A 24,730-nucleotide genomic window follows, 5' to 3' on the forward strand; every position below is an offset into this window, starting at 1 on the left:
GGAGTATTACTTATTATTTCTTATAATACCTTTATTGAAATATAATTCATCTACCATACAAATCACTACTAAAGAATGTAGTGTACAGTTCAGTGCATATTCACAAGGTTATGCAACCAGCACTGCTATCTAATTCCAAACCCCCCTGAAGAAATTGCATACCCATTAGTGGTCACTCTCCATTCCTCCCCCCTCCTCCACAAGCCCTATAACCACTGATCTGTCTTTATGCATTTTCATATTATGAATATTTCTTGTAAATGGGATTATTCAATATGTGGCCTTTTATATCAGGTTCACTATAGATACAAAATGCCAAGTTGAATCATTTAGCATAATAATGTCAATGTTCGTCTATGTTGTAGCATGTACCTGTACTTTATTACTTTTTATGGGTGAATAATATCCCATTGCATGGATGATGCCACCTTTTGCTTACCTAGTCACCCGCTGACGGACAATGTGGGTTGTTTCTACTTGTTGGCTATGACGAATAATGCTACGATGAACATTCATGTGTAAGTTTTTGTGTGGACATATGTTTTCGTTTATCTTGGATATATTTTTAGGAGTGGAATTGCAGGGTCATATGGCAATTCTGTGTCTAACCTTTTGAGGAGCTGCCAGACTATTCCCAAAGCAGCTGCGCCATTGAACGTTCCCACCAGCAGTGCATGAGGGTTCTGGTTTTTCTATATCCTCCTTGACTTGTTACTAGTTTTCTTTTTGATGATAGGCATACTCATGCATGTGAAGTGGTGTCTTATTGTGATTTTTGATTTGCATTTCCTGGTGGCTGAGTATTATTTTTTTATAAACATTTTTATTGAAGTAGCGCGTACACCATGTACATTTTTAAGTGGTTCATTACAGCAATACAGGAACACAGCTCAGCTTTTCTACTAGAAATGATTGAGATATTTGGGGAGACCCTGCTGAGTGTCCCATAGATGCGGTTCCCAGTGCTGTGGGGTTAGGAGGCGGTGTGGACTCTATAAGAGACAGGGAGACAGCTTGGTTGATTTTGAATGTTGTCATTGTAGTTCATTTCCCACTCCCGGTCTCTGCCACTATCTCACTAGATAATGGCAGCAATAAAAAGACAGATATGTGGTTCCTAGAGCGGTGGAAAATTGCCATCTGTGAGGGGGAGATTTTTGAGAGGATAGAGTCCTGTTATTGGTCCCATAGTTTTATTCAGTCTCATTTTGTTGGTCCCATGTGTTTCCTAGATTCCTCATTGTCCATTCTCCCCTGCCTTTAGGTCTGCCTCCTAGACATTACTTGTCATGTAAACATCTCTGGAATGGATGTTAGTGTAAGTCAGGGCTAGAGGGGGTCCCTGTATTTGGTATGTCCATAGGGCAGAAGAGGCAAATTTCAGCTCGTTATCAAGAGAAGTTTCAAACCATTGGAGCCATGGGAAGTGAAAGGTGCTCCTCCTGACGATTGCTCCCCTCCTGGGGGTGTTATGGCTGAGGCTACAGCAGCACAGGTCTAGAGGAAGCAGAGGGAAGGAAAGCCTCCACTTGAGAGCAGACCTTCACCACCAGTCTTGCCTTGTCTTGCAGGGAGCCGTGAGACGGCCTTCACCTATGCCGTGAGTGCCGCGGGGGTGGTGAACGCCATCAGCCGGGCATGCCGAGAGGGTGAGCTCTCCACATGTGGCTGCAGCAGGACAGCCCGGCCCAAGGACCTGCCCCGTGACTGGCTGTGGGGCGGCTGTGGGGACAACGTGGAGTACGGCTACCGGTTTGCTAAGGAGTTTGTGGATGCTCGGGAGCGGGAGAAGAACTTTGCCAAGGGATCGGAGGAGCAGGGCCGGGTGCTCATGAACCTGCAGAACAATGAGGCAGGTCGAAGGGTGAGCTGGACCCCCCCACCCCATCCCACCCCATACCCTGCAGGAGAACTGGGCTGCCCCTGGGCTGAGCTCTGAGCCATGACCTGGCCATGGAAGAGGTGGGCCTGTGTAGGGAGATTTTTTACCTACAACTGCTGACCTAGATACTCACATCATTGAACTAATCCCTTTCCAAAGGGATTTCCCAGTGGACACATGCACTTGTCATTTTTTTAACCTTATTAATTTCTCTACAGGGCATCTGTCCCTATACAGCCTAGGTGCAGGCTTATGATCAGAACTTCAGACATGAGTGGACTTCATGTCTTGTCTACCCCTCCTTTGTAATTTGAACAGATACAATGCTTGGAAGTTTAGGCTGCTAGAATTAGTTGAGGGTTTACGATTTCTCAAAGGCTCAGGTAAAAGCAGAGCTGACTTAAGAGCTGCTGTTTTATAATCCAGAAACCCATTCCAAACGCTCATTTAGGTCTAATGGTAAACACACTTGTGTGCTAGGAGTTTTAAACGTAAGTGGAAGTTTGAAGGACAAACCATTCTTTGAAGGCTCAAGTAAACAGTCTTACTGATCACTCGTAAGATATGACGATCTCTGAGCCTCATTTTCAGTAGAAACTAAAATGGATCTTTTGAGGTGAGCTTGCTTTTATTGTACGTGCTGAGCATACCTGGGCACCAGCATTAGGCTTCCTTTATGGTGTTCTGGGAGCAGATTCCTGCTCTGCTGCTCCTTGTTCCTGAAGACCCCACCTCTGGGCACATGCTGTGGACTCCTCTTTCCTTTGCTGCCCTGTGAGGCTTCTGCTCGAGGACAGTGGGGGCTGGCTCAGAATAGCCGGGGTGGGGGGAGTGTGGACTTGCATCCAGGTCTCCCTGTAGGGAGGTCGGAGGTCTGAGTGCTGAGTGGTGGGATACTCTCCTGACAAAGGGCCAGGGGACCACAGACCTCTCACAGACAACTTTCTGGGAGAGTTGTTCACATTCAGGTCTGTGTCAGGTCAGCTGCCTCGAGGGCCCAGGCCAGGCACTTCAGTGAGAGCAGAGGGGAACTAACTGAAAAATAAGAGCAGAGGTTTCTTGAGAAGAAATAAATCCAGAAATTTAATGTTGGTTCATTGGTGACTTGGTAACAGAATATGAATATATTTCAAAAAAATGTGTTTATATATCAATTTAAAAATAAGTCATGTTTCATAGGAGTACAAGGCAAATAAATGGGATTGGAAGTGTGTTTTACATGAATTGGGATCTTGTGATGTTGGCTTGGTAGAACGTGGTACACTTGTGTAAATGGAGCATGACCAAAAGTGTGACGTAAAGTAGAAATTAGAATTGGTCATTTGCCCATTGTCTTCCGTATATATCACATATCCTGAGGCCAGTATTTTTTAGCCACGTATGGGTGTGTGGTGGGTGGGATCGGTCCGTGGTGGTGTGAGAGGTAGTGGTTGATGCTCCGAGCTATGGTTGTTATGGCACAAACTGGGGCAGAGAGACTAGAATTCTCTTAGGTGACCGTCCACTCTGAGGGCATCTGTGGGGCTGCCTCAGTCTCCAGGACTTCCTTCTGGTTTAGCAGTCCCTTAGGCAGTCTTTGGTGTTTAACCACGACTGGGGGGTAATGAAAATGTTAAGATCTTCACTTTATCTTCTGAATGCCAAAGTTGTACGCATTTTTCAAGGTGCCGGTGTCATACCATCCACTCCTTCAAATCCTTCCCATCCCCCATAGGTAGTAGTCTGCATCAGAACTGCAGTAGAACATTTGTACTTTTCCTAAGGTGTAGCGCACTCTACTTCAGCTCCTGGGCTGCAGGTTTCTGAGGACAGGGATCTCCATGTATGCTTTTTCGCAACAATTCTCCCTGTGTTTTACATAGGTGGGTGCGTGTGAATACGCAGACGAAAATTCCCATATTGTTTCCTAGCCAGAGGTCAAATTCATGGAGGGCTGTTTCCTGTCTCTGCTCTGAGCTGTCTGTGGGGCATTGTGACAGATGCGGAGGTGACTAGGCATTCATCCTAATCTGGGCCTCCTTTCAGTCACAGTCTTGACCCCACTTCTGCTGGCTCCTCATTTTATTGCCCTTAATTGTTTGTTTGTTTGTACTGGGCCCTTATCTTGGCAGCCCCTTCCCTTCCATCTGCCACATCTGGCATCTGCTGTCCCTTACTCTCCTCCTGTCTGTCTCCCTGTCTTTGGCCCCCCTTCCTCCAGTTCTACACCTCTTCTATGGCTCTTTATCTTTCTCCCTTTGCCTCTGTCTGCTCCCTGTTGGAAATTCTTTTTTTTTTTTCTTTTAATTGAATTTTTGGAGTGATATTGCATAATAAGATTACATAGGTTTCAGGTTTACAGCTCTGTAACACATCATCTGTATATTGTATTGTGTGTTCACCCACCCCAGTCAAGTCTCCCTCCATCATCATTCATCCCCCCTTTACTCTTTTCTACCTCTTCCCACCCCTCTTTCCCTCTGGTAACACCACACTGTTGTCTGTGTCTCTGAGTTTTCTTTCTTTCTTTCTTCGTTTTTGCTTAATCACTTCACCATTTCCACCCAGCTCCACAATGCTCCTCCCCTCTGACAACTGTTGGTCTGTTCTCTATCTATGAGCCTATTTCTATGTTGTTTGTCAGTTTATTTTGTTCATTAGATTCAACATATGAGTGAGATCATATGGTACTTGTCTTTCTCTGACTGGCTTATTTCACTTAGCATAATGTTCTCCAGGTCCATCCATGCTGTTGCAAAGGGTGAGATTGCCTACTTTTTTATATTCCATTTTGTAAATGTACCAGTTTTTTGATCCACTCATCTACTGATGGACACTTGGGCTGCTTCCATATCTTGGCAATTATAAATAATGCTGCAATGAACATGGGAATGCATATATTCTTTGGAATTAGTGTTTTGTGTTTCTCTAGTGTATTCCCAGAAGTGGAATCTCTGGGTCATAAGACAGTTCCATTTTTAATTTTTTGAAGTAACTCAGTACTGCTTTCCACAGTGGCTGCACCAATCTGCATTCCCACCAACGGTGCACAAGGGTTTTCTGTACATCCTGGCCAGACTTGTTTGTTAATGGCCATTCTTTTTTTGTTAATATAATTATTGATTATGCTCTTACAGTTGTCCCATTCCCCCCCTCACTCCACTCCATCCTGCCCACCCCCTCCCTCCCACATTCCCCCCCTATAGTTCATGTCCATGGGTCATACTTATAAGTTCTTTGGCTTCTACATTTCCTACACTATTCTTACCCTCCCCCTGTCTATTTTCTACCTATCATTTATGCTACTTATTCTCTGTACCTTTCCCCCCTTCTCCCCCTCCCACTCCCCTGTTGATAACCCTCCATGTCATCTCCGTCTCTATGGTTCTGTTCCTGTTGTAGTTGTTTGCCTAGTTTGCTCTTGTTTTTGTTTTAGGTGTGGTTGTTAATACTGTGAGTTTGCTGTCATTTTTACTGTTCATATTTTTTATCTTCTTTTTCTTAGGTAACTCCCTTTAACATTTCATATAATAAGGGCTTGGTGATGATGAACTTCTTTAACTTGACCTTATATGAGAAGCACTTTTTCTTCCCTTCCATTCTAAATGATAGCTTTGCTGGATACAGTAATCTTGGATGTAGGTCCTTGCCTTTCATGACTTGGAGTACTTCTTTCCAGCCCCTTCTTGCCTGTAAGGTCTCTTTGGAGAAATCAGCTGACAGTCTTATGGGAAGACCTTTGTAGGTAACTGTGTCCTTTTCTCTTGCTGCTTCTAAGATTCTCTCCTTATCTTTCATCTTGGGTAATGTAATGATGATGTGCCTTGGTGTGTTCCTCCTTGGGTCCAGCTTCTTTGGGACTCTCTGAGCTTCCTGGACTTCCTGGAAGTCTATTTCCTTTGCCAGACTGGGGAAGTTCTCCTTCATTATTTGTTCAAATAAGTTTTCCATTTTTTGGTCTTCCTCTTCTCCTTCTGGCACCCCTATAATTCGGATGTAGGAACGTTTCAAGATGTCCGGGAGGTTCTTAAGCCTCTCCTCATTTTTCTGAATTCTTGTTTCTTCATTCTTTTCTGGTTGGATGTTTCTCTCTTCCTTCTGGTCCACACTGTTGATTTGAGTCCCAGTTTCCTTCGCATCACTATTGGTTCCCTGTACATTTTCCTTTGTTTCTCTTAGCATAGGCTTCATTTTTTCATGTGGTTTTCGAACAGATTCAACCAATTCTGTGAGCATCTTGATAACCAGTGTTTTGAATTGTGCATCCGACAGGTTGGCTATCTTTTTGTTGCTTAGTTGAATTATTTGTGGGGCTTTGATCTGTTCTTTCATTTGGGCCATTTTTTTTTCTTGGCGCGTCTGTTACTTTAAGGGGCGGAGCCTTAGGTGTTAACCAGGGCGGGGTAACGCTGGCTGCTGTACTGTGATGCTGTATGTGGGGGAGGGGCCAAGAGGGAGCAATGGCGGCCACTCCACTCCCCACCAGATTTCAATCTTTCACTCCGCTACCCACAATCAAACTGGGCCCCTCTGGTGCTGGTTCCCGAGTGGGTGGGCTTGTGCACGCCCCAGGCCCCTGTGGGTCTCTCCAACGACCTCTCCTGTGAGGCTGGGAGTCTCTCCTGCTGCCGCCCCAACCCCCATGGGCGTTTTCAGTCAGAGATTTGAGACTTTATTTCCCCGTGCTGGAGCCCTGGGTTGCACGGTCTGCTTTGCTCCCCGCCACTTGTCCCGTTTATCTGTGCGTGAATGTGGGGCCGCTGGGTGCTACCCACTCCTCTGCCTGTCCCGTTCTCTGCCACTCTGAGTCCGGCCCTCTCGACCTATCTGTGCGAATGTGGGGCCGCCCGTGGCCAGACTGCCTGCCCCGTTCGTCCCACACTCCGCCAGTCTCAGTCCCACCACAGCAACTCAAGTCCTCCCCCCCCACCCCCCCACCCCCCCCCCCCCCCCGCTGCCCATCTCCGCCCCTCCTACCAGTCTGGATGAATGTTTATTTTTTATTTCCTTGGTGTTGGACTTCCTTGCCGTTTGATTTTCTGTCAGTTCTGGTTGTGCGAGGAGGCGCAGTGTGTCTACCTACGCTGCCATCTTGGTTCTCCCGCTAATGGCCATTCTGACTCATGTAAAGTGGTATCTCATTGTGTTTTAAGTTGCATTTCTCTGATAGCTAGTGATGTTGATAATCTTTTCATATGTCTATTGGCCATCTGTATGTCCTCTTTGGAGAAGTGTCTATTCAGGTGCCCATTTGCCCATAATTTAAATTGGATTGTTTGGGTTTTTTTGGTGTTGAGTTTTGTAAGTTCTTTATAAATTGTGGATATTAAGCCCTTATCAGATGTATCATTGGTGAATATGTTCTCCCATTCATTGCATCGTCTTTTCATTTTGTTGATGGTTCCATTGTTTTTGTTGTTGTTGTTGTTGTTTCCCTTGCCTGAGGAGATATATCAGAAAAAATATTGCAATGAGAAATGTCCACGATTTTACTGTCTGTTCTTTTCTAGAATTTTTATGGTTTCAAGTCTAACATTTGCCTTTCATCCATTTGAGTCTTTCTTGTGTATGAAGATAGCCTAATTTCACTTTTTTGCACATATCAGTTTAATTTTCCCAGTATTATTTATTGAATATACTATCTTTATTACCCCATTGTATGTTTTTCCCTCCTTTTTCAAATATTGACCTTACAGGCGTGGGTTTATTTCTGGGCTCTCTATTATGTTCTATTGATTTATATGTCTGTTTTTATGCCAGTATCATGCTGTTTTGATTACTATGGCCTTGTAATATAGTTTCATATCAGGTAGCATGATTCGTCCAATGTTATTCCTTCTCAAGATTGCTGTGGCTATTCAGGGTCTTTTCTGGTTCCATATACATTTTTGGATTATTTGTTCTAGTTCTGTGAAATACACCATTGGTCTCTTGATAAGAATTGCATTGAATCTATAGATTGCTTTGGGTAGTATGGACATTTTAATGATGTGAATTCTTCCTATCCATGAACATGCTATACGCTTCCACTTATTTGTATCTTCTTCAATTTCTTTCTTCAATGTCTCATAATTTTCTGAAAACAGGTCTTTCACATTCTTAGTTAAATTTATTCCTATGTATTTTCTTAAAGATTTCATTTATTTATTTTTAGAGAGATAAGAAAGGGAGGGAGAGCTGACTGGTGTGGCTCAGTGGATTGAGCGCTAACCTGCTAAACTGAGAGAAGAGAGGGAGAGAGAAACATCGATTGGTTGCCTCTCACACGTCCTCAGATGAGGACCTAGCCCACAACCCAGGCATGTGCCCAGACCAGGAATCAAACTGGCAACCTTTTGATTGCAAGCCAGTGTTCAGTCCACAGAGCCACACCATCCAGTGCCCTAGGTATTTTTTTTGATGCAATTGTAAATGGGATTGTTTTCTTAGTTTCCCTTTGTGATAGTTCATTATTGGCATATATAAATGCCACTCATTTCAAGATATTTATTTTGTATCCTGCTACTTTACTGAATTCATTTATTAGTTTTAGTAGTTTTTTGGTGGGAATCTTTAGGATTCTGTATATACAGTATCATGTCATCTGCAAATAATGACAGTTTTACTTCTTTCTTTCCAATTTGGATGCCTTTTATTTTTTCTTCTTGTCTGCTTGCTGTGGCTAGGGCTTCTAGTACTGTGTTGAATAAGAGTGGAGAAAGTGGGCATCCATGTCTTGTTCCTGATCTTAAGGGAAACTCTTTTAGTTTTTGCCCATTGAATATGATGTTGGCTGAGGATTTGTCATAATGGGCTTTATTATGTTGAGCTTTGTTCTCTCACTTCCCACTTTGCTGAGAGTTTTCATCATAAATGGATGCTGGATTTTATCAAATGCTTTTTCTGCATCTATTGATATGATCATTTTTTAATCCTCACCCAAGGACATGCTTATTGATTTCAGAGAGAGGGGAAGGGAGAGAGATAGAGGGAGGGAGAGAAACATCAATGTGAGAGAGAAACATCGATCAATTGCCTCTTACACGTGCCCCAACTGGAGACCAAACCCACAACCTAGGTATGTGTCCTAACCAGGAACCAAACCAGAGACCTTCCCATTGGCAGTGCAATGCTCCAATCAGCTGAGCCACACCAGCCAGGGCTGATATAATCATGATTTTTACCCTTCATTTTGTTTATATGGTGTATCACATTTATTGATTTGCAGATATTGTACCAATGTTGCATCCCCAGAATAAATCCCACTTGATCGTGTTGTGCAATCTTTTTAATGTATTGCTAGATTTGGTTTATTAGTATTTTGTTGAGGATTTTAGCATCTATGTTTATCAGGGGTATTGGCCTATAATTTTCTTTCTTTGGAGTGCCTTTATCTGGTTTTAGAATTTGGATAATGCTGGCCTCATAAAATGAGCTTGGGAATCTTCTCTCCTCTTGAAGTTTTGGAATAATTTTAGAAGGCTAGGTGTTAGTTCTTCTTTAAATGTTTGGTAAAATTCGCCCGTGAAATCATTCCATCCAGGACTTTTGTTTCTTAGGAGTTTTTTGATTACTGCTTCAATTTTATTAGTTGTAATCTGTCTGTTAGATTTTTTGATTTTTCCTGATTTATTTTTGGAAGAACATTTCTAGGAATTTATCCATTTCATCCAGATTGTCTAATTTGTTGACCTATAGTTGTTGGTAATGTTTTCTTACAATCCTTTGTATTTCTTTGGTGTCAGTTGTTACTTCTCTTTCATTTCTGATTCTATTTATTTGGGTCACTCCCTTTTTTTTTTCTTAATGGTTAAAGAATTGTCTGTCTTGTTTATCTTTTCAAATAACCAGGTCTTGGTTTCATTGATCTTTTGTAATTTTTAGACTCTATTTTGTTTATTTATGCTCTGGTCTTTATTATTTCCTTTCTTTTACTAATTTTGGGCTTTGTTGTTCTTTTTCTAGTTCCTTTAAGTGTAAAGTTAGATTGTTTATTTGTATATATGTTTTTGACTACTCTATTCCCTATGTTATAATTTACATCCCCATGACTATTCTTTAACTACCAATTTGTACTTCTTAATCCCTTCACCTTTTTCACCCATACCCCCAACACCCCTCCCATCTGGCAATCTTCCAAACAGTCTCTATCATTCTGTTTCTGTTCTGCTTGCTTGTTTATTTTGTTTTTTAATTCAATTGTTGATAGATATGTACTCATTGTCATTTTATTGTTCATATTTTTGATCTTCTTCTCCTAAAGAAGACCTTTTAACATTTCATATAATGCTAGTTCGGCGATGATGAACTCCTTTAGCTTTTTCTTGTCTGGAAAGCTCTTTATCTGCCCTTCAATTCTAAATGATAGCTTTTCTGGGTAGCGTAATCTTGGTTGTAGGTCCTTGTTTTTCATCACTTTGAATTTTCTTGCCAATCCCTTCTAGCCTGCAAAGTTTCTTTTGAGAAACCAGCTGACAGTTTTGTGGGGGCTCCCTTGAAGATAACTAATTTACTTTCTCTTGCTGCTTTTAAGATTCTCTCTTTGTATTTAACCTTTGGCATTTTAATTATGATGTGGCTTAGAATGGGCCTCTTCGGGTCCACCTTGTTTGGGACTCTCTGTGCTTCCTGGACTTGTATGTCTTTTTCCTTCAACAAGTTAGGGAAGTTATCTGTCATTATTTTTTCAAATAGTTTTCCAATTTCTTGCCCTTTCTCTTCTCCTTTTGGCATTCCTATGATGTAAATGTTGGTATGCTTAAAGTTGTCCCAGAGGCTCCTTACACTATCCTTTTTTTTCGCGGCAGGGGGTGGTGGAATTTTTTTTATTTGCTATTCTGATTGGTTGTTTTTTGCTTCCTTATGTTCCAATCACTGATTTGATTCTTGGCTTCATCCACTTCACTGTTGTTTCTCTGTAAATTGTTCTTTATTTCAATTAATGTATCCTTTGTTTCTGACTAGATCTTTTTAATGCTGGTGAGGTCCTCACTAAGTTCCTTGAGCATTGTGAGAACCAGTGTTTTGAACTCTGCATGTGATAGATTGCTTTTCTCTATTCTGTATTTATTTTTTTGGTGTTTTGTTCTGTTTTCATTGGGCCATATTTCTTTGTCTGCTCATTTTGGCAGCCTCCCCTTTGTTTCTATGTTTCTATGTACTAAGTAGAGCTGCACTATGTACTATGTACTAACTTTGTTTCTATGTACTAAGTAGAGCTGCCATGACTCCCTGTCTTGGTAGCATGGCCTAACATAGTAGGTGTCCTGTAGGGCCCAGTAGCACAGCCTCCCCTATCACCCAAGCTGGGTACTCAAGGTGCACCCACTGTGTGGGCTGTGTACACTCTTCTCTTGTAGTTGAGCCTTGATTGCACATTCAAGGTCAGTGACTGCCTATGTTCTGACCAGGGTCACAGAATATTAGGTACAAAGTGACCTGGAGGTGGCTGCTCCTTGTTTTGGGCTTGGAGGTGCCCAGGAGAGGCGAAGCTGTGAACCAATGCTGGCTGCTGCTAGTGCTGACTTGGAACGACTTAGCGAGAGGTACAGGGCTTACTGAAGCCAGATGCTGCTGCTTTCAGAGAATTTAGGAAAATCTGAAGCATGAGCCAAGACAAGCCATTCACGTGGAAAAGCCACTGGAAACAGCTTGGGTGGGCTTGAAATTTGGGTGAGACAGGGCCTCAGTGAATGACCATGGTTGGGCAAACAGTGTAAACCAGGTTGGTGGAGTCTCAGATATGGCACCTGCCTGTTGGCTCTGTGAGCGGAGGGCTCAGAAAAGGAACAGTGGACTTTTGGCTGGGAGAAAACTGCCCCCCAGCTCTTGCCCTTCAGTCAGATGCCAAACAATTCATTTCTTTCCTGTATGTCTCTGATGCCTTTCAATCTACTGTCCCAGTACTGGAGCTCAGAGGGAGTGAGTCCAAGTAAGTCTGTGTGTAGGCCCTTTAAGAAGAACTTCCTGGGATTCCTGCAGTTTCTGTCTTCCACAGCCTTAGTCCCCACTGGTTTTTATAGCCGGAAATTATGGAGAATTACCTTCCTCGCACTGGAACCCTGGGCTGGTGGGCCTGGTGTGTGGCTGTGACCCCTTGCTCCTAAGGTATTCCTCCCAGTTTTTATTTTCCACACGTGGGGGTGGGACCAGCCCATTCTATGTCTCCATCACTCCTACCAGCCTCGATGTGATTTCTTCTTTAATTCCATAGCTGTAGGACTTCAATTCCGCTCAATTTCTGATGTTTCTGAATGATGGTTATTCTATAGGTTAGTAATTTTTATGTGGTTTTGTGAAGATGCAAGCTGTGTTTACCTATGCCACCATTATGACTCTATAATATTTTTTGTAATACTGGTTTTGTGGCAACAAACTCCATTAGCTTTTTCTTATCTGGGAAGTTTTTTATTTCTCCTTCAATTTTAAATGATAGCCTTGCTGGGTAAAGCAGTCTTGGTTGTAGGTCCTTGCTTTTCATAACTTTGAAGATTTCATGCCACTTCTTTCCAGCCTGAAATGTTTCTGTTGAGAGATAGCTGACAGTCTTATGGGAGCTCCCTTGTATGTAACTAACTATTTCTCCAGCTGCTTTTAAGATCTTCTCTTTAAAAACCAAGATGGAGGCATAGGTAGACACGCTGCGCCTCCTCGCACAACCAAAAGAAGGACAACAACAATTTAAAAACAAAAAACAACCAGAACTGACAGAAAATTGAACAGCACGGAAGTCCAACAACCAAGGAGATAAAGAAGAAACATTCATCCAGACTGGTAGGAGGGGCGGAGAGGGGCAGCTGGGGCTGACAGGACTCACGGCAACGCAGCAGGACCCAGAGACTGGCAGATTGTGGGATGAATGGGGCAGGCAGTGCGACAGCTAGCAGATCCTGCAGCCCCACATTCGCGCATAGATAAACCGGGAGGGCTGGCTGGGGAGCAAAGCAGACCTTGCAACCCAGGGCTCCAGCTCCGGGAAATAAAGCCTCAAACCTCTGATTGAAAACACCCGTGGGGGTTGAGGCAGCAGCAGGAGGAACTCCCAGCCACACAGGAGAGGTCATTGGAGAGACCCACAGGGGCCTAGGGCGTGCACAAGCTCACCCACTCGGGAACCAGCACCAGAGGGGCCCAGTTTGATTGTGGGTAGTGGAGGGAGTGACTGAAATCCGGCAGAGAGTGGAGCAGGCGCCATTACTCCCTCTTGGCTCTTCCCCCACATACAGCATCACAGTACAGCAGCCAGCATTACCCCGCCCTGGTTAACACCTAAGGCTCCGCCCCTTAAAGTAACAGACGCGCCAAGAAAAAAAAATGGCCCAAATGAAAGAACAGATCAAAGCCCCACAAATAATTCAACTAAGCAACAAAGAGATAGCCAACCTATCAGATGCACAGTTCAAAACACTGGTAATTAGGATGCTTACAGAATTGGTTGAATTTAGTCGAAAATTAGATGAAAAAATGAAGGCTATGCTAAGAGAATCAAAGGAAAATGTACAGGGAACCAATAGTGATGCGAAGGAAACTGGGACTCAAATCAATGGTGTGGACCAGAAGGAAGAAAGAAACATCCAACCAGAAAAGAATGAAGAAACAAGAATTCGAAAGAATGAGGAGAGGCTTAGGAACCTCCAGGACATCTTTAAACATTCCAACATCTGAATTATAGGGGTGCCAGAAGGAGAAGAGGAAGACCAAAAAATGGAAAACTTATTTGAACAAATAATGAAGGAGAACTTCCCTAATCTGGCAAAGGAAATAGACTTCCAGGAAGTCCAGGAAGCTTAGAGAGTTCCAAAGAAGCTGGACCCAAGGAGGAACACACCAAGGCACATCATCATTACATTACCCAAGATGAAACAGAAGGAGAGAAATCTTAGAAGCAGCAAGGGATAAGGACATAGTTACCTACAAAGGTCTTCCCATAAGACTGTCAGCTGATTTCTCAAAAGAGACCTTACAGGCAAGGAGGGGCTGGAAAGAAGTATTCAAAGTCATGAAAGGCAAGGACCTATATCCAAGATTACTGTATCCAGCAAAGCTTTCATTTAGAATGGAAGGGCAGATCAAGTGCTTCTCAGATAAGGTCAAGTGAAAGGAGTTCATCATCACCAAGCCCTTATTATATGACATGTTAAAGGGCTTTATCTAAGAAAAAGAAGATGAAAAACATGAACAGTAAAATGACAGCAAACTCACAGTTATTAACAACCACACCTAAAACAAAAACAAGAGCAAACTAGGCAAACAACTACAACAGGAACAGAACCACAGAAATGGAGATCACATGAAGGGTTATCAATAGGGGAGTGGGAGGGGGAGAGAGGGGGAAAAGGTACAGAGAATAAGTAGCATAAATGATAGGTAGAAAATAGACAGGGGGAGGGTAAGAATAGTATAGGAAATGTAGAAGCCAAAGAACTTATATGTATGACCCATGGACATGAACTATAGGGGGGGAATGAGGGAGGGAGGGGGTGTGCAGGATGGAGTGGAGTGAAGGGGGGGAAATGGGACAACTGTAATAGCATAATCAATAAATATATATTTTTTATAAAGATCTTCTCTTTATAAAAATTTTGATGTGTTGTGGTATGGGCTTCTTTGGGTTTTTCTTGTTTGGGACCTATGAACTTCCTGGACTTGTATGTCTTTTTCCTTGTCCATGTCAAGGGAGTTTTCTATCATTATTTATTTATATATATTCTCAATCCTTTGCTCTTTTTCTTCTCCTTCTGGTACCCCAATAATGCAAATGTTGTTATGCTTTGTGTTGTCCCAAACGTCCCTTAAACTATCCTCACTTTAAAATTCTTTTTTCTTTTTGCTGTTCTGATTGTGTGTTTTCTCTTACCTTGTCTTCCAAAATGCTCCTCTACTTCATCCAACCTACTGTTTATTCCTTCTGGTGTATTCTTCATTTCAGATATTGTAGTCTTCATTTCTAACTGGTTCTTTTTCGTGGTTTCTGTGTCCTTTTCATGCCTTTGTACTTCCCATTAAGTTCCTTGAGCATCCTTATAACCACTTTTGTAAACTATATATCTGATAAATTACTTGCCTCCATTTTATTTAGGGTTTTTTTTTGGGGGGGGGTTGGTTTTTTGGTTTGTTTGGGTTTTTTTGGAGATTTGTCCTATTCTTTCATTTGGGATAGGTTTTTTTGTCTCCCAAGTTTGGCTGCCTCTTGTGTTTGTTTCCCTGTATTGGGTAGATCTGTTATGACTTCCCGTCTTGGTAGATTTACTGTATGTAGTAGGTGTCCTGTGGGACCCAGTGGCACAGTCTAATTGATCACCTGAACTGGGCACTCCCAGAATGACCCTTGTGTGTATTATGTGGGCCCTCCTGTTGTAATTGGGTCTTGACTGCTATTGACCCATTTATGTGTGGGTTCTACCCCCAGGCTTGCTGGCTATGAGTATCAACCCAGACCACATTGTATGAGCTGCTGTTCAGGTTCTGACCACACAAAGTGGAATTCAGCTCAGCAGGATCTGGTGCCTGCCTAGATCTCCCTTTGGATATGCCACTTGTGAAGCTTATTGGATACTGCTCTTAGATTGTCTGAAGCTGGCCACTGGGTGTATTGGTTCTGGGGCCTCTTGGGAGGGACTCTGGTGCAGTCCTATGTCAGATGCTGCTGGTAACTGGCCCTGGGCATCCTGTTTGGAGCTACACAGCAATCCAGTTTGTTGCTGCCTCTGCTGGGCCTGCATGTGTGCGGTAAGGACCAAACTGCTCACCAAGTCTGGCTTTAACCAGCCCTGGGCCCAGGGGAAGGTCAGCAAAAGCCCCAAGGCACTCTGAGATCCACTTCTACCTGCCCCTGCCTGCCAGCTGCCTCTTCGGCTCAGTTACTAAAAAAGCCTCTGGTGGTACTCAAGTTGCATGAGGTAGTTTCTCAGTGAGTCACTAGGTAGGAGCAAGTGTGTTCACCAGATTGATGCAGGTTCAAATTCAGTGCCAATGCTGGGTCTGAGGCCACTCAGCAAATATCTCCAGGTATACCAAGTTTAGCTGCCACCTGCTAGGGGCTCACATACCTTTCTGGTACATTGGGGTCTTAGGGAGTCATCAGGGTGAGACCAGAAGAGTTTATCAGGCCCAAACAGAGCAATATTTGACGGTGTGGAGGGAGGGCTCTGCACCAGTCGGGTGTACAAGGGAAAATGGCCCCTATCCTAGAACCACACAACTCAGTCTCCCAGATCCTGCCAGGAGCCCAATCTCAGCTGGGCATGGCTGCCAGGAATTGGGAAGATGAAGCTAGGAGAGCTCTGGTAAGGGAGATGTTGGTCAGGCTTGGGAAAATGTAACGGGATTGGCCTCTGCCCCAGAGCCACACAACTCAGTCAGTTCCAGATTCTGCTCAGATCTTGGCAAGGTGGAACCAGCAGTAGTTGGGAGGGTTGGACCACCAGGAACCCGGAGGGTGGGGCAATCAGATCTTTTGTCGGGGGGAGGCACCAGTCAGGTTCATGGAAAAGTGGTGGCAACGGCCCCCACTCCAAAGCCAGACAACTTAGTAACTCACACCCCCTGAGTCTGCCCAGACCTCTACCCCACAGCCCAGTCCACTGACTCCTCAGCAGGGTGCAAGCTTCACAGGATGGAGCGAGAGGGAGTCCAGATAGTGGAACCATTGCTGTCCTCCAAGCTCATGCTGCAGGAAGGGGAGTGCTCCACACAAGAAAGATGGTGTTCGCAGTGTGGGAGAGGGACTCAGCACAGGGATTCTGGCTGCTTCCCTTCAGCCCTCTCCCTAGAGCCACAAACCCCAGCCTCTGCTCACAGGACTCTAGATTGCTCCACACTCCCTCTACCAGAGCCCAGGGCGAGTGGCTGCAAATGAGATTTGGTGTGTTGGCCCTTTAAGAAGGCACCTGTGTTTCTGGTAAGCTCCTGTCTCTTTCTGGCAGACAGATTTTCACAGCCACATGTTATGCAGATGCCTCTTTTCAGCTCTGATGCTCTGGGCTGGAGAGCCCAGGTATCCTCCCGGAATCTCAGCTGCCACCTGTAAGAGCAGGGCCAGCCCTTTGCGTATCTCTGCCCTTCCTACTAGTCTCACTGTGGCTTCTTCCGTAAATCCTTGGTTGTAAGACTTCTCTTCAGCTAGTCTTCAGTTGGTTATTCAGTTTGCTTGCTCTATATTTTAATTGTAATTCCAGTTTGATCCTGGGAAGAGGTGAGTGTACATCCACCTGCTCTACCACCATCTTGGATCCACCGGGTTGGGAATTCTTGTCCCTCTGTTTTTCACACTGTTCCCAGGGGACAGGCCTCAGCTGTCAGTCATTATCTGAGGCCAGAGGCATTCACCCCACACCTACACAAAAAGTTCTACAGGAAAGACTAAATGGTGGCAGGAATGGGTAATTCTCTGACCAGGTATTTCACAACCAGGTATTTTTTTTTAATGGAGTATCTAGGATTTGACATCTTGACCACAGAGTAAATCCTGAATGTACTTTACAGGAAATTTCTCTTGGCCTTTAAGAGTCTCTAGTGAGTCAATTTTAGATATTGATGGCAAGAGCAGCGGGTTGATACTGCCTGGTCACTCAAGGGCTTCAAGAATTTTCCAGTTAAAAGCTATCTAATCTGCCCTATCAGTTGGTTGAGCATGTTCCACAAGGCGAAATGTCACCAGTTCAAGTGCCCTGGGAAGTCAGGGCACATGCCTGGGTTGTGGGTTCCATCCTCAGTTGGGGCACAATCGAGAGGCAACCAATCAGTGTTTCTCTCATCGATGTTTCTGTCCCTCTCTTTCTCCCTCCCTTCCCCTCTCTAAAAGTAAAAAAAAAAAAAGTGGCCTAATTCTTGTAACATTCCTATCAGTTACCAAGCTCAATCACACCATTAGGTAGAATTGAAGAGGATTTAGAGAGAGGTTCGCCAGGGGTCAAGATGTAGAACTAAAAACATTTTTAAAAACATTGTATTGCTTTTTCAGCTACCAGAAAGGGTCAAAAATTGGGGTATCCCTTTCCCCCTTCTCCTACGGGAGGAACTTATAAATTATCAATAGTAAAATATTTTAAAATCCAAATTCCATATTTCTACAATGTCTCCCTTCCTAGAGGAAGGATGGAATGAATGTCTAAATAGGATCAGTGACACTCTTCCTCTTGGATTTGTTTTACTAAAATTTCTTTCCTGCCCCGGCTGGTGTGGCTCAGTGGATTGAGTGCTGGCCTGTGAATTGAAAGGTCACCAGTTCGATTCCCACTCAGGGCACTTGCCTGGGTTGCGGGCCAGGTCCCTAGTTAGGGGCGTGTGAGAGGCAACCAATGGATGTATCTCTCACACATTGATGTTTCTCTCCCTATCTTTTCCCTCTCTGTGAAAATAAATACATAAAATCTTTTTTAAAAATTCCTATCCTTACTCTATGAGGTCTTGCTTTCACTCTTTTTATCCAAATCTCCCCAAGTGTTTGCTCCCAGTGGAGATGCTTATCCTGGTCCCTTAGTCAGCAGCAAGGTACACAGTTTTAGGCCTCTAAAGCTTCCTCCTTCAGGCAGCGCCAGATGCCTGACATCCCTGTCTAAACCAAGGACCATTTCCTGAGGAATGTCAGGCTCCAGCTCGGACCTGGGGATTTGTGCCAGAAGGATAATTGCAGGCTCTGTCTTTGAAGTGCCTGATGGAATGGGGTATTGGTTCCTTTATGCCTTGGGCCTGGAGATGCCTGCCAAGTGTGGGAGCCTTTAACCTTGGGGAGGAGGCTGCCTTCCTTCTTCCCCCTAAGCTGTTTTTAAGCCCCAAGACTGAGTGCAGAAGTGCTAGACATTCCGAGTCCCTTCTGGGTGGCCCTGAACAGGTTACCAAGGCTCTCTAGAACTTCAAGTTTTCCATTATGAAAGAGTGGGAATAATTCCACATCAGAAAAAAAGATCAGGAAGAATTTGCACAACAGTAATATGATGATGTACCTGCAGTGATATCTGCATAGTGCTGAATAAAGACACAATCTGGGCCATCTTGAAAAGAAATCTGAGAAAAGCCCTTGAGAGATGAGTCCCTACTCAGTTGGTGGCAATAACTGTGGTATAGGGAGTTGTTCTGTGGCGGGCTCACACTTTTATCCTGCCATCAGCACCCTGTGCCTGCTAGTGGGGTGATTTGACACAATGCCTCAGTATATTTTCAATGGAAAGCACTTTGTAAACAGTTTCTGGTCTACTCATTTATTTTTTTTTAAGGATTTTATCTATTTTTAGAGAGAGGGGAAAGGAAGGAGGAAGAGAGGGATGGAAACATTGATGTGCGATAGATACATCAATTGCTCGTCTCTTATGTGCCCCCAAGTGGGGGCCTGGCCCATAACCCAGACATGTGCCCTGACTGGAAATCGAACTGGCGATCTTTCAGTTTGCAGGCTAGCACTCAATTCCACTGAGTCACACCACCCAGGGCTGGTCTACTCTGGCTTTTACATTTTGATCTAGGGTAACCCAACTTCAAATCCACTCCACATTGTTATAGTGCAGTGACTTTTGGGGTAGATTTGATTTCAGATGAGTCACCCCTGTAGACGGACCCACCAGCCTGCTGTTCCATTGTCCGGGCCATGCTCTTCTCCCTTCACCGTTACCCCCTCTTCCAGGGGTATCAGATATGATGTGGTCTACAGTGAGGCTCCCGATAATTCTATGGCATTAATGACCATTGAATTCTTTATTATTATTATTATTATTTTAATTTTTATTTATGTAGCCCTGGCTGGCGTGGCTTAGCAGATTGAGCACCGGCCTGTGAACCAAAGAGTCACCAGTTCAATTCCCATCAGGGCACATGCCTGAGTTGCAGGCCGGGTCCCCAGTAGGGGGTACATGAGAGGCAACCACACATTGATATTTCTCTCCCTCTCTTTCTTCCTCCTTTCCCCTCTCTCTAAAAATAAATAAATAACATTTAAATAATATTTATTATTTATTTGTTTATTATTTATTTAATTTAAGTGACTATTAAATTCTTAGGGTATGTGTCAGGATTGGGAGAGCTTTGGCCAACCAGGGCCCTGCCAGCAGTTTCTGTTACAGGCTTACCACTTGACTAGATTCTGTTTTCTGCCTGGTGTTCTGCATCGTGTGAAAGCTGGACACATTTTGTTGGTTTTTATTTGGGGTTTTTTTAAAGATCAAGATAGAAATTTATTGTGACAGATTTCAAGTAATAAGAAATGGGTAAAGTAGGACATGCAAGCACCTCATGCCGCCCTCGTGGCGGGTCAGACTACCACATGCCTTGCCAGCATGTTTCTTCATAGGGCTCCCTTATCTGCGGTCAGTGTGAGCAACTGAGGATCCTGGAAAGATCTCTGTTATAATCGAAAAACTCCTCCTCCCCCCGCCCCCGCCCCCCGTCAGCCCTGTTCTATACTTGGCCTGTGGCCCTTCTAGCCACCGTCTTGACATCTTCCATCAAGGGCTCTTCTCCTTATGTCCTTCTTTCTCCTCCCTCAGGCTGTGTATAAGATGGCAGATGTAGCCTGCAAATGCCATGGCGTCTCTGGGTCCTGCAGCCTCAAGACCTGCTGGCTCCAGCTGGCGGAGTTCCGCAAGGTAGGGGACCAGCTGAAGGAGAAGTATGACAGCGCCGCGGCCATGCGCATCACCCGCAAGGGCAAGCTGGAGCTGGTCAACAGCCGCTTCAACCAGCCCACCCTCGAGGACCTGGTGTACGTGGACCCCAGCCCTGACTACTGCCTGCGCAACGAGACCACGGGCTCCCTGGGCACCCAGGGCCGCCTCTGCAACAAGACCTCGGAGGGCATGGATGGCTGCGAGCTCATGTGCTGCGGCCGCGGCTACGACCAGTTCAAGAGCGTCCAGGTGGAGCGCTGCCACTGCAAGTTCCACTGGTGCTGCTTCGTCAAGTGCAGGAAGTGCACAGAGGTCGTCGACCAGCACGTCTGCAAATAGCCGGGGCCACGCTCCTGGCCGCCTCTCCACTCTGCCTCACAGAAGATTATATTATATAAATCTATATAAATCTATTTTATATTTGTATAAATGAATGGATGGGTGATAATTAAAAGAAGAAAATGGAAAGGAAAAGCCTATTTAAGAGACGTTAAAGATCTCTGCGGATTGGACTTTGCTGGTTCTCAGCTCTCAGTGGGTGGGACAAAGGTCTTCTTTCCCTTTCTCCAGTGGCAACTCTCAGGATGTAGGGACTTGGGAATATTTGCTGTCTATCCATTAGCCCTTGAGGAGAGAGGTGGTGGTTAGGTGGAGAAGATGATTCTGTCTGGAAGTCTGGAGCCTTTGCTAGGTAGATGACTGGACTTGACCTCAGCCGTTGGGCCCAGAGGCCCTGTAGAAGGCAGCAGGAACTCAGCTGAAACCTTGAAATCTCCAGGGTCTCGCCCAGAACACTGACAGATTCTGTGAAAGGGCCAGTGCTTTCCTGCCTTTTTATTTGTATGCATACTTGCAGACATGAGGAGCGGCCCAGTGTCATCTGTGACCCGTGACTCCAAAAGGACCCACACCTCCCTGGCCTGTCTTTCCAGGGAGAATTACTGTCCCTCCACTGTTCACTGGCTCCTGCCACAAGTTCCCTGCACCAGGGGAAAAGGGGGCCTTTGGCCTGACATGTTAGGAAAGACATGAACTGAGTATTTGTGCCTGAGCTGCAGAAAGCCTGGCGCGTGACTGGACTGCATGAATGTTGCACTGTGCTCCCACCCAGGGAGGGGAACCTTGTGATGCTGCTGCTGTCACTTCCTCCATCAGCGGAGGCCTCCTGCATGACAGGATGCGTAGCTAGGTCAGGCTCGCCAGCTTGGCATGGTCTCTTCATCTCTGACCCAGATGTACAGTTTCTCTCCGACATTAAATACCCTTCATTGAAGTTTCTCTCCCTTACCTTATTTGGGGATACAATTACCTTTTATGAGTCTCCTCTTATTTTGACCTAATGCTTAGAGCCCTGATGCATGGTATACATATGGAAGAGGGTAAGGAAATTGAGACTTTTCAGAGCTCTAGATTGGTAATCAGAGGCAGGAACAAGAGGATGTTAAGAGAATTGAATAGGGTAATGCATTTAAGTGCTGTCCCCAAGGGCTAACACAAAGTTATATACTTAATAAATGGCCCTGGCCAAGTAGCTCAGTTGGATGGAGCATTGTCCCATACACCAAAAGGTTGTGGGTTTGATTCCTGGTCAGGGCACACACCTGGGTTGGGGGTTCCAGCCACACATTGATGTGCCTCTCCCTCTCTTTCTCCCTCCCTTCCCCTCTCTAAAAAATATAAATAAATAAAATCTTTTAAAAAATAAAATAAATTAAATTAATAAACATTGGGTAAAGATTAAAAACTCGCTAAGTGGTAGCTATTAATATTACTATTATAAACAAAAGAATTTGGAGATTTAAGTGTAAACCTCACATTTACCCTTTCCCTTTTTCCTCCATTTACAGCCTACTAAGTTAACTGGTTTGTTTCCTGGGTCCTTGGAAAAGCACAGGTGGTGGGGATGGTCCTTGAAGGATTCTGTATGTTGCCAACTCCAGGTTTGGACTCCAGTAGCAGGGGCCAGTGAGAGAGTCTAAGGCAGAGCCTGGGGGTCCAAGGAGGGAGCTGTTATATCCAAGAAAAGGAGGAAGCAGTTACTAGGAGAGACATTGATCCCGGCTGCACTGGACTGACCAGCCTCCAGGTGAGCCGGTAACCACATGAAGACTAGTTTTGTTCTAGAAAGTTTATTTCTGGGAAAATAATGGAATTATGGAACTAACGAGTTATAATGAACAAATAATCCTGCAAAATAATCTAAAAGATTATTCTGCCTGAGTGTATCCATGGCCATATATACTACTTGTATCTTTCGTATCTGAAGAGGAACCTTGTGACTTGACTTCAAAGAATATCAGCTGTAGGGTTATTTTAACAGTAACTGCTCTTCACATTGTTACTCAGACTCTTTTGGTCAACATTTTCAAGATGGGTGGTCCATGAAAGAAGGCACTTGAAGTCAGCTGGACTGCAGAAGATCAAAACCATGCCTGTGGCTTCATTAGTTGACATTTAACCAAATAAACTAACGGCCACACAGACCGACAGTGACAATGTGGGTTCTGAAACGCAGGCTGACATTATTGCTCTTTGCCACATCACCTGAAGAGGCGAGGAGAGGAGGGAGAGTTACCTTACATCAGGTGCTCAAAGCACTTAAGAGCTGAAATGCAATTCATCCTTACAAACTACAGGAAATTAGTTGAGAGTGACTTGTCCACAATCCTTAAAAGTGACTTTGTGTTCATGAAGGGAGATGAGCCATCCCTATTATGTTGAGGTCTTCCAGCAGAGCCATGGCAAGGTGGGGTGAATATCGAATGTGTCTTTCTAGCATGGGGAGCAAGTCATATGTTCAAATACCAGTGTGATTTTTGCATCCACTGACAGCCGGGGTCAGGAAACACTTAATTTTCAAAGTAGGTAGGGATGAAGTTATACTTGCTGTCACATGCTTGTTAAATCCTGGTGAATTGGCAGTTGTCTGTGAAGTAACCCATAATGCTGTAGTCATGTGGCTGCAGAACATGGAGACCAACCTAAAAAAAATGAGCTCTGCCTGGGACCATCGAATGTTCGAGCAGGGAGAGAACGTGGCAGTCAGCTCCCCACAGGTAAGGACCTCCAAACCTTGAGTAGCTCCCAAACCTTAGGGTGCTGTAAAAATGCAGAGGTCTCCAACACCAGAAATTCTTGTTCAGTTGGTCTGGTTTGGAGTGGGGACTATTGTCTGCACCTTTCACAAGGACCTGAGACAATATGCTGGTGGTCCAGAGACCACACTGGACCTCCTGTCATTAGAGCCAGCCCAAGATCTGCAAGGAGGCAGGAGTCAGGTCCTGAGGCCCAGCCCAGGGCCCTAGGACACCCTGTGCAGGATCCCCATACCTAGCATGGATTATTGTTAACACTTTGTCTAATGGAAAGATCATTGCATTGGATGTAATGCCTGGGCCAAGCAGTCCTGGCCACTCTGGGGATCCTTTCTGATGAGAAGGGCAAGGGCATCTGGCACAGAGCAGAACTGACTTGCCTGGGGATGTTCCACCTCCTCCTCTGCCTGGGACTGGTACGGGGAGCCTGCAGACCCATTATGACTATAGTAAGGCAATATTTGCTTAGCTGTTTGTCTGCGTGTATTCACTTGTCTTCAAGATAAAGTTAGGAGAAAGATATGCCTGACTGTCTCCATCTAAGAGTAGATGAGAGGGTAGGAAAGCAGTCACAGCCAGATTTAAGACCAGGGCAGGTCTCTTCACAAAGGCATTTTAATGAAAGTCTCAAGAACGTGGGTTGGAAACCCCAATTTGCAGAACTCAGTGGCCAACCATTCTTCATTCTTTGCTGTGAAAACAAAACTTGCTACTTGTGTTAAAACCCCGAACTGGTTGGTGCTTCTGAAATTCTGCCCTGCTTCCTATCTTAAATCATTTTTATTATTATTTTTTTTAGAGAGAGAGGAAGGGAGGGAGAGAAAGAGAAAGTGATTTATTTTTGGTTTGTTTTTCATTCATTGATTATTTCTTGTATGTGCCCTGATGGGGATCAAAACTGCAACCTTGGTGTATCAGGACAATGCTCTAACCAACTGATTTACCCAGCCAGGGCTTAAATCGTTATGTTCTTATTTAAGTTTTGTCATGCCCTGGAGTTCTGAGAACTAGCAACACATCTTTAGTTGAGCTTGCTCCTCAAGACAGAGCTCTTATGGCAGCAGTAGCACATCAAAAAGGAAGCCTATTTCTTGGGCAGAGAGCCACAACCATCCTGAAAGGGTGGGGGAAAATAGTCATTTCTGTCTTCAAACAGGCTCTGATGCATTGCCAGTCTCCACCGAACTGGTTACGTTTAC

General features: G+C 44.5%; 1 protein-coding gene across 5 annotated transcripts in view; it reads left to right on the forward strand.

Moving 5' to 3' along the window:
- Nucleotides 1–24,730, forward strand: part of WNT5B (Wnt family member 5B) — a 153,794-nt gene that overhangs the window by 111,687 nt on the left and 17,377 nt on the right. For 3 of the 5 annotated variants that reach the window (XM_053920853.1, XM_024555793.3, XM_045195992.2), the window contains 2 exons: nt 1,572–1,864; nt 20,317–23,465. In XM_053920853.1, coding sequence (XP_053776828.1) covers nt 1,572–1,864; nt 20,317–20,775 — 752 coding nt within the window. In that variant the 3' untranslated portion in view covers nt 20,776–23,465. Of the gene's footprint in view, nt 1–1,571; nt 1,865–20,316; nt 23,466–24,730 lie in introns of those variants that run through there. The other 2 variants (XR_008426434.1, XM_053920854.1) reach the window with 2 other exon arrangements.

Source organism: Desmodus rotundus, chromosome 3 (genome assembly GCF_022682495.2).
Source record: "Desmodus rotundus isolate HL8 chromosome 3, HLdesRot8A.1, whole genome shotgun sequence".
Classification (NCBI taxonomy): Eukaryota; Metazoa; Chordata; class Mammalia; order Chiroptera; family Phyllostomidae; genus Desmodus; species Desmodus rotundus.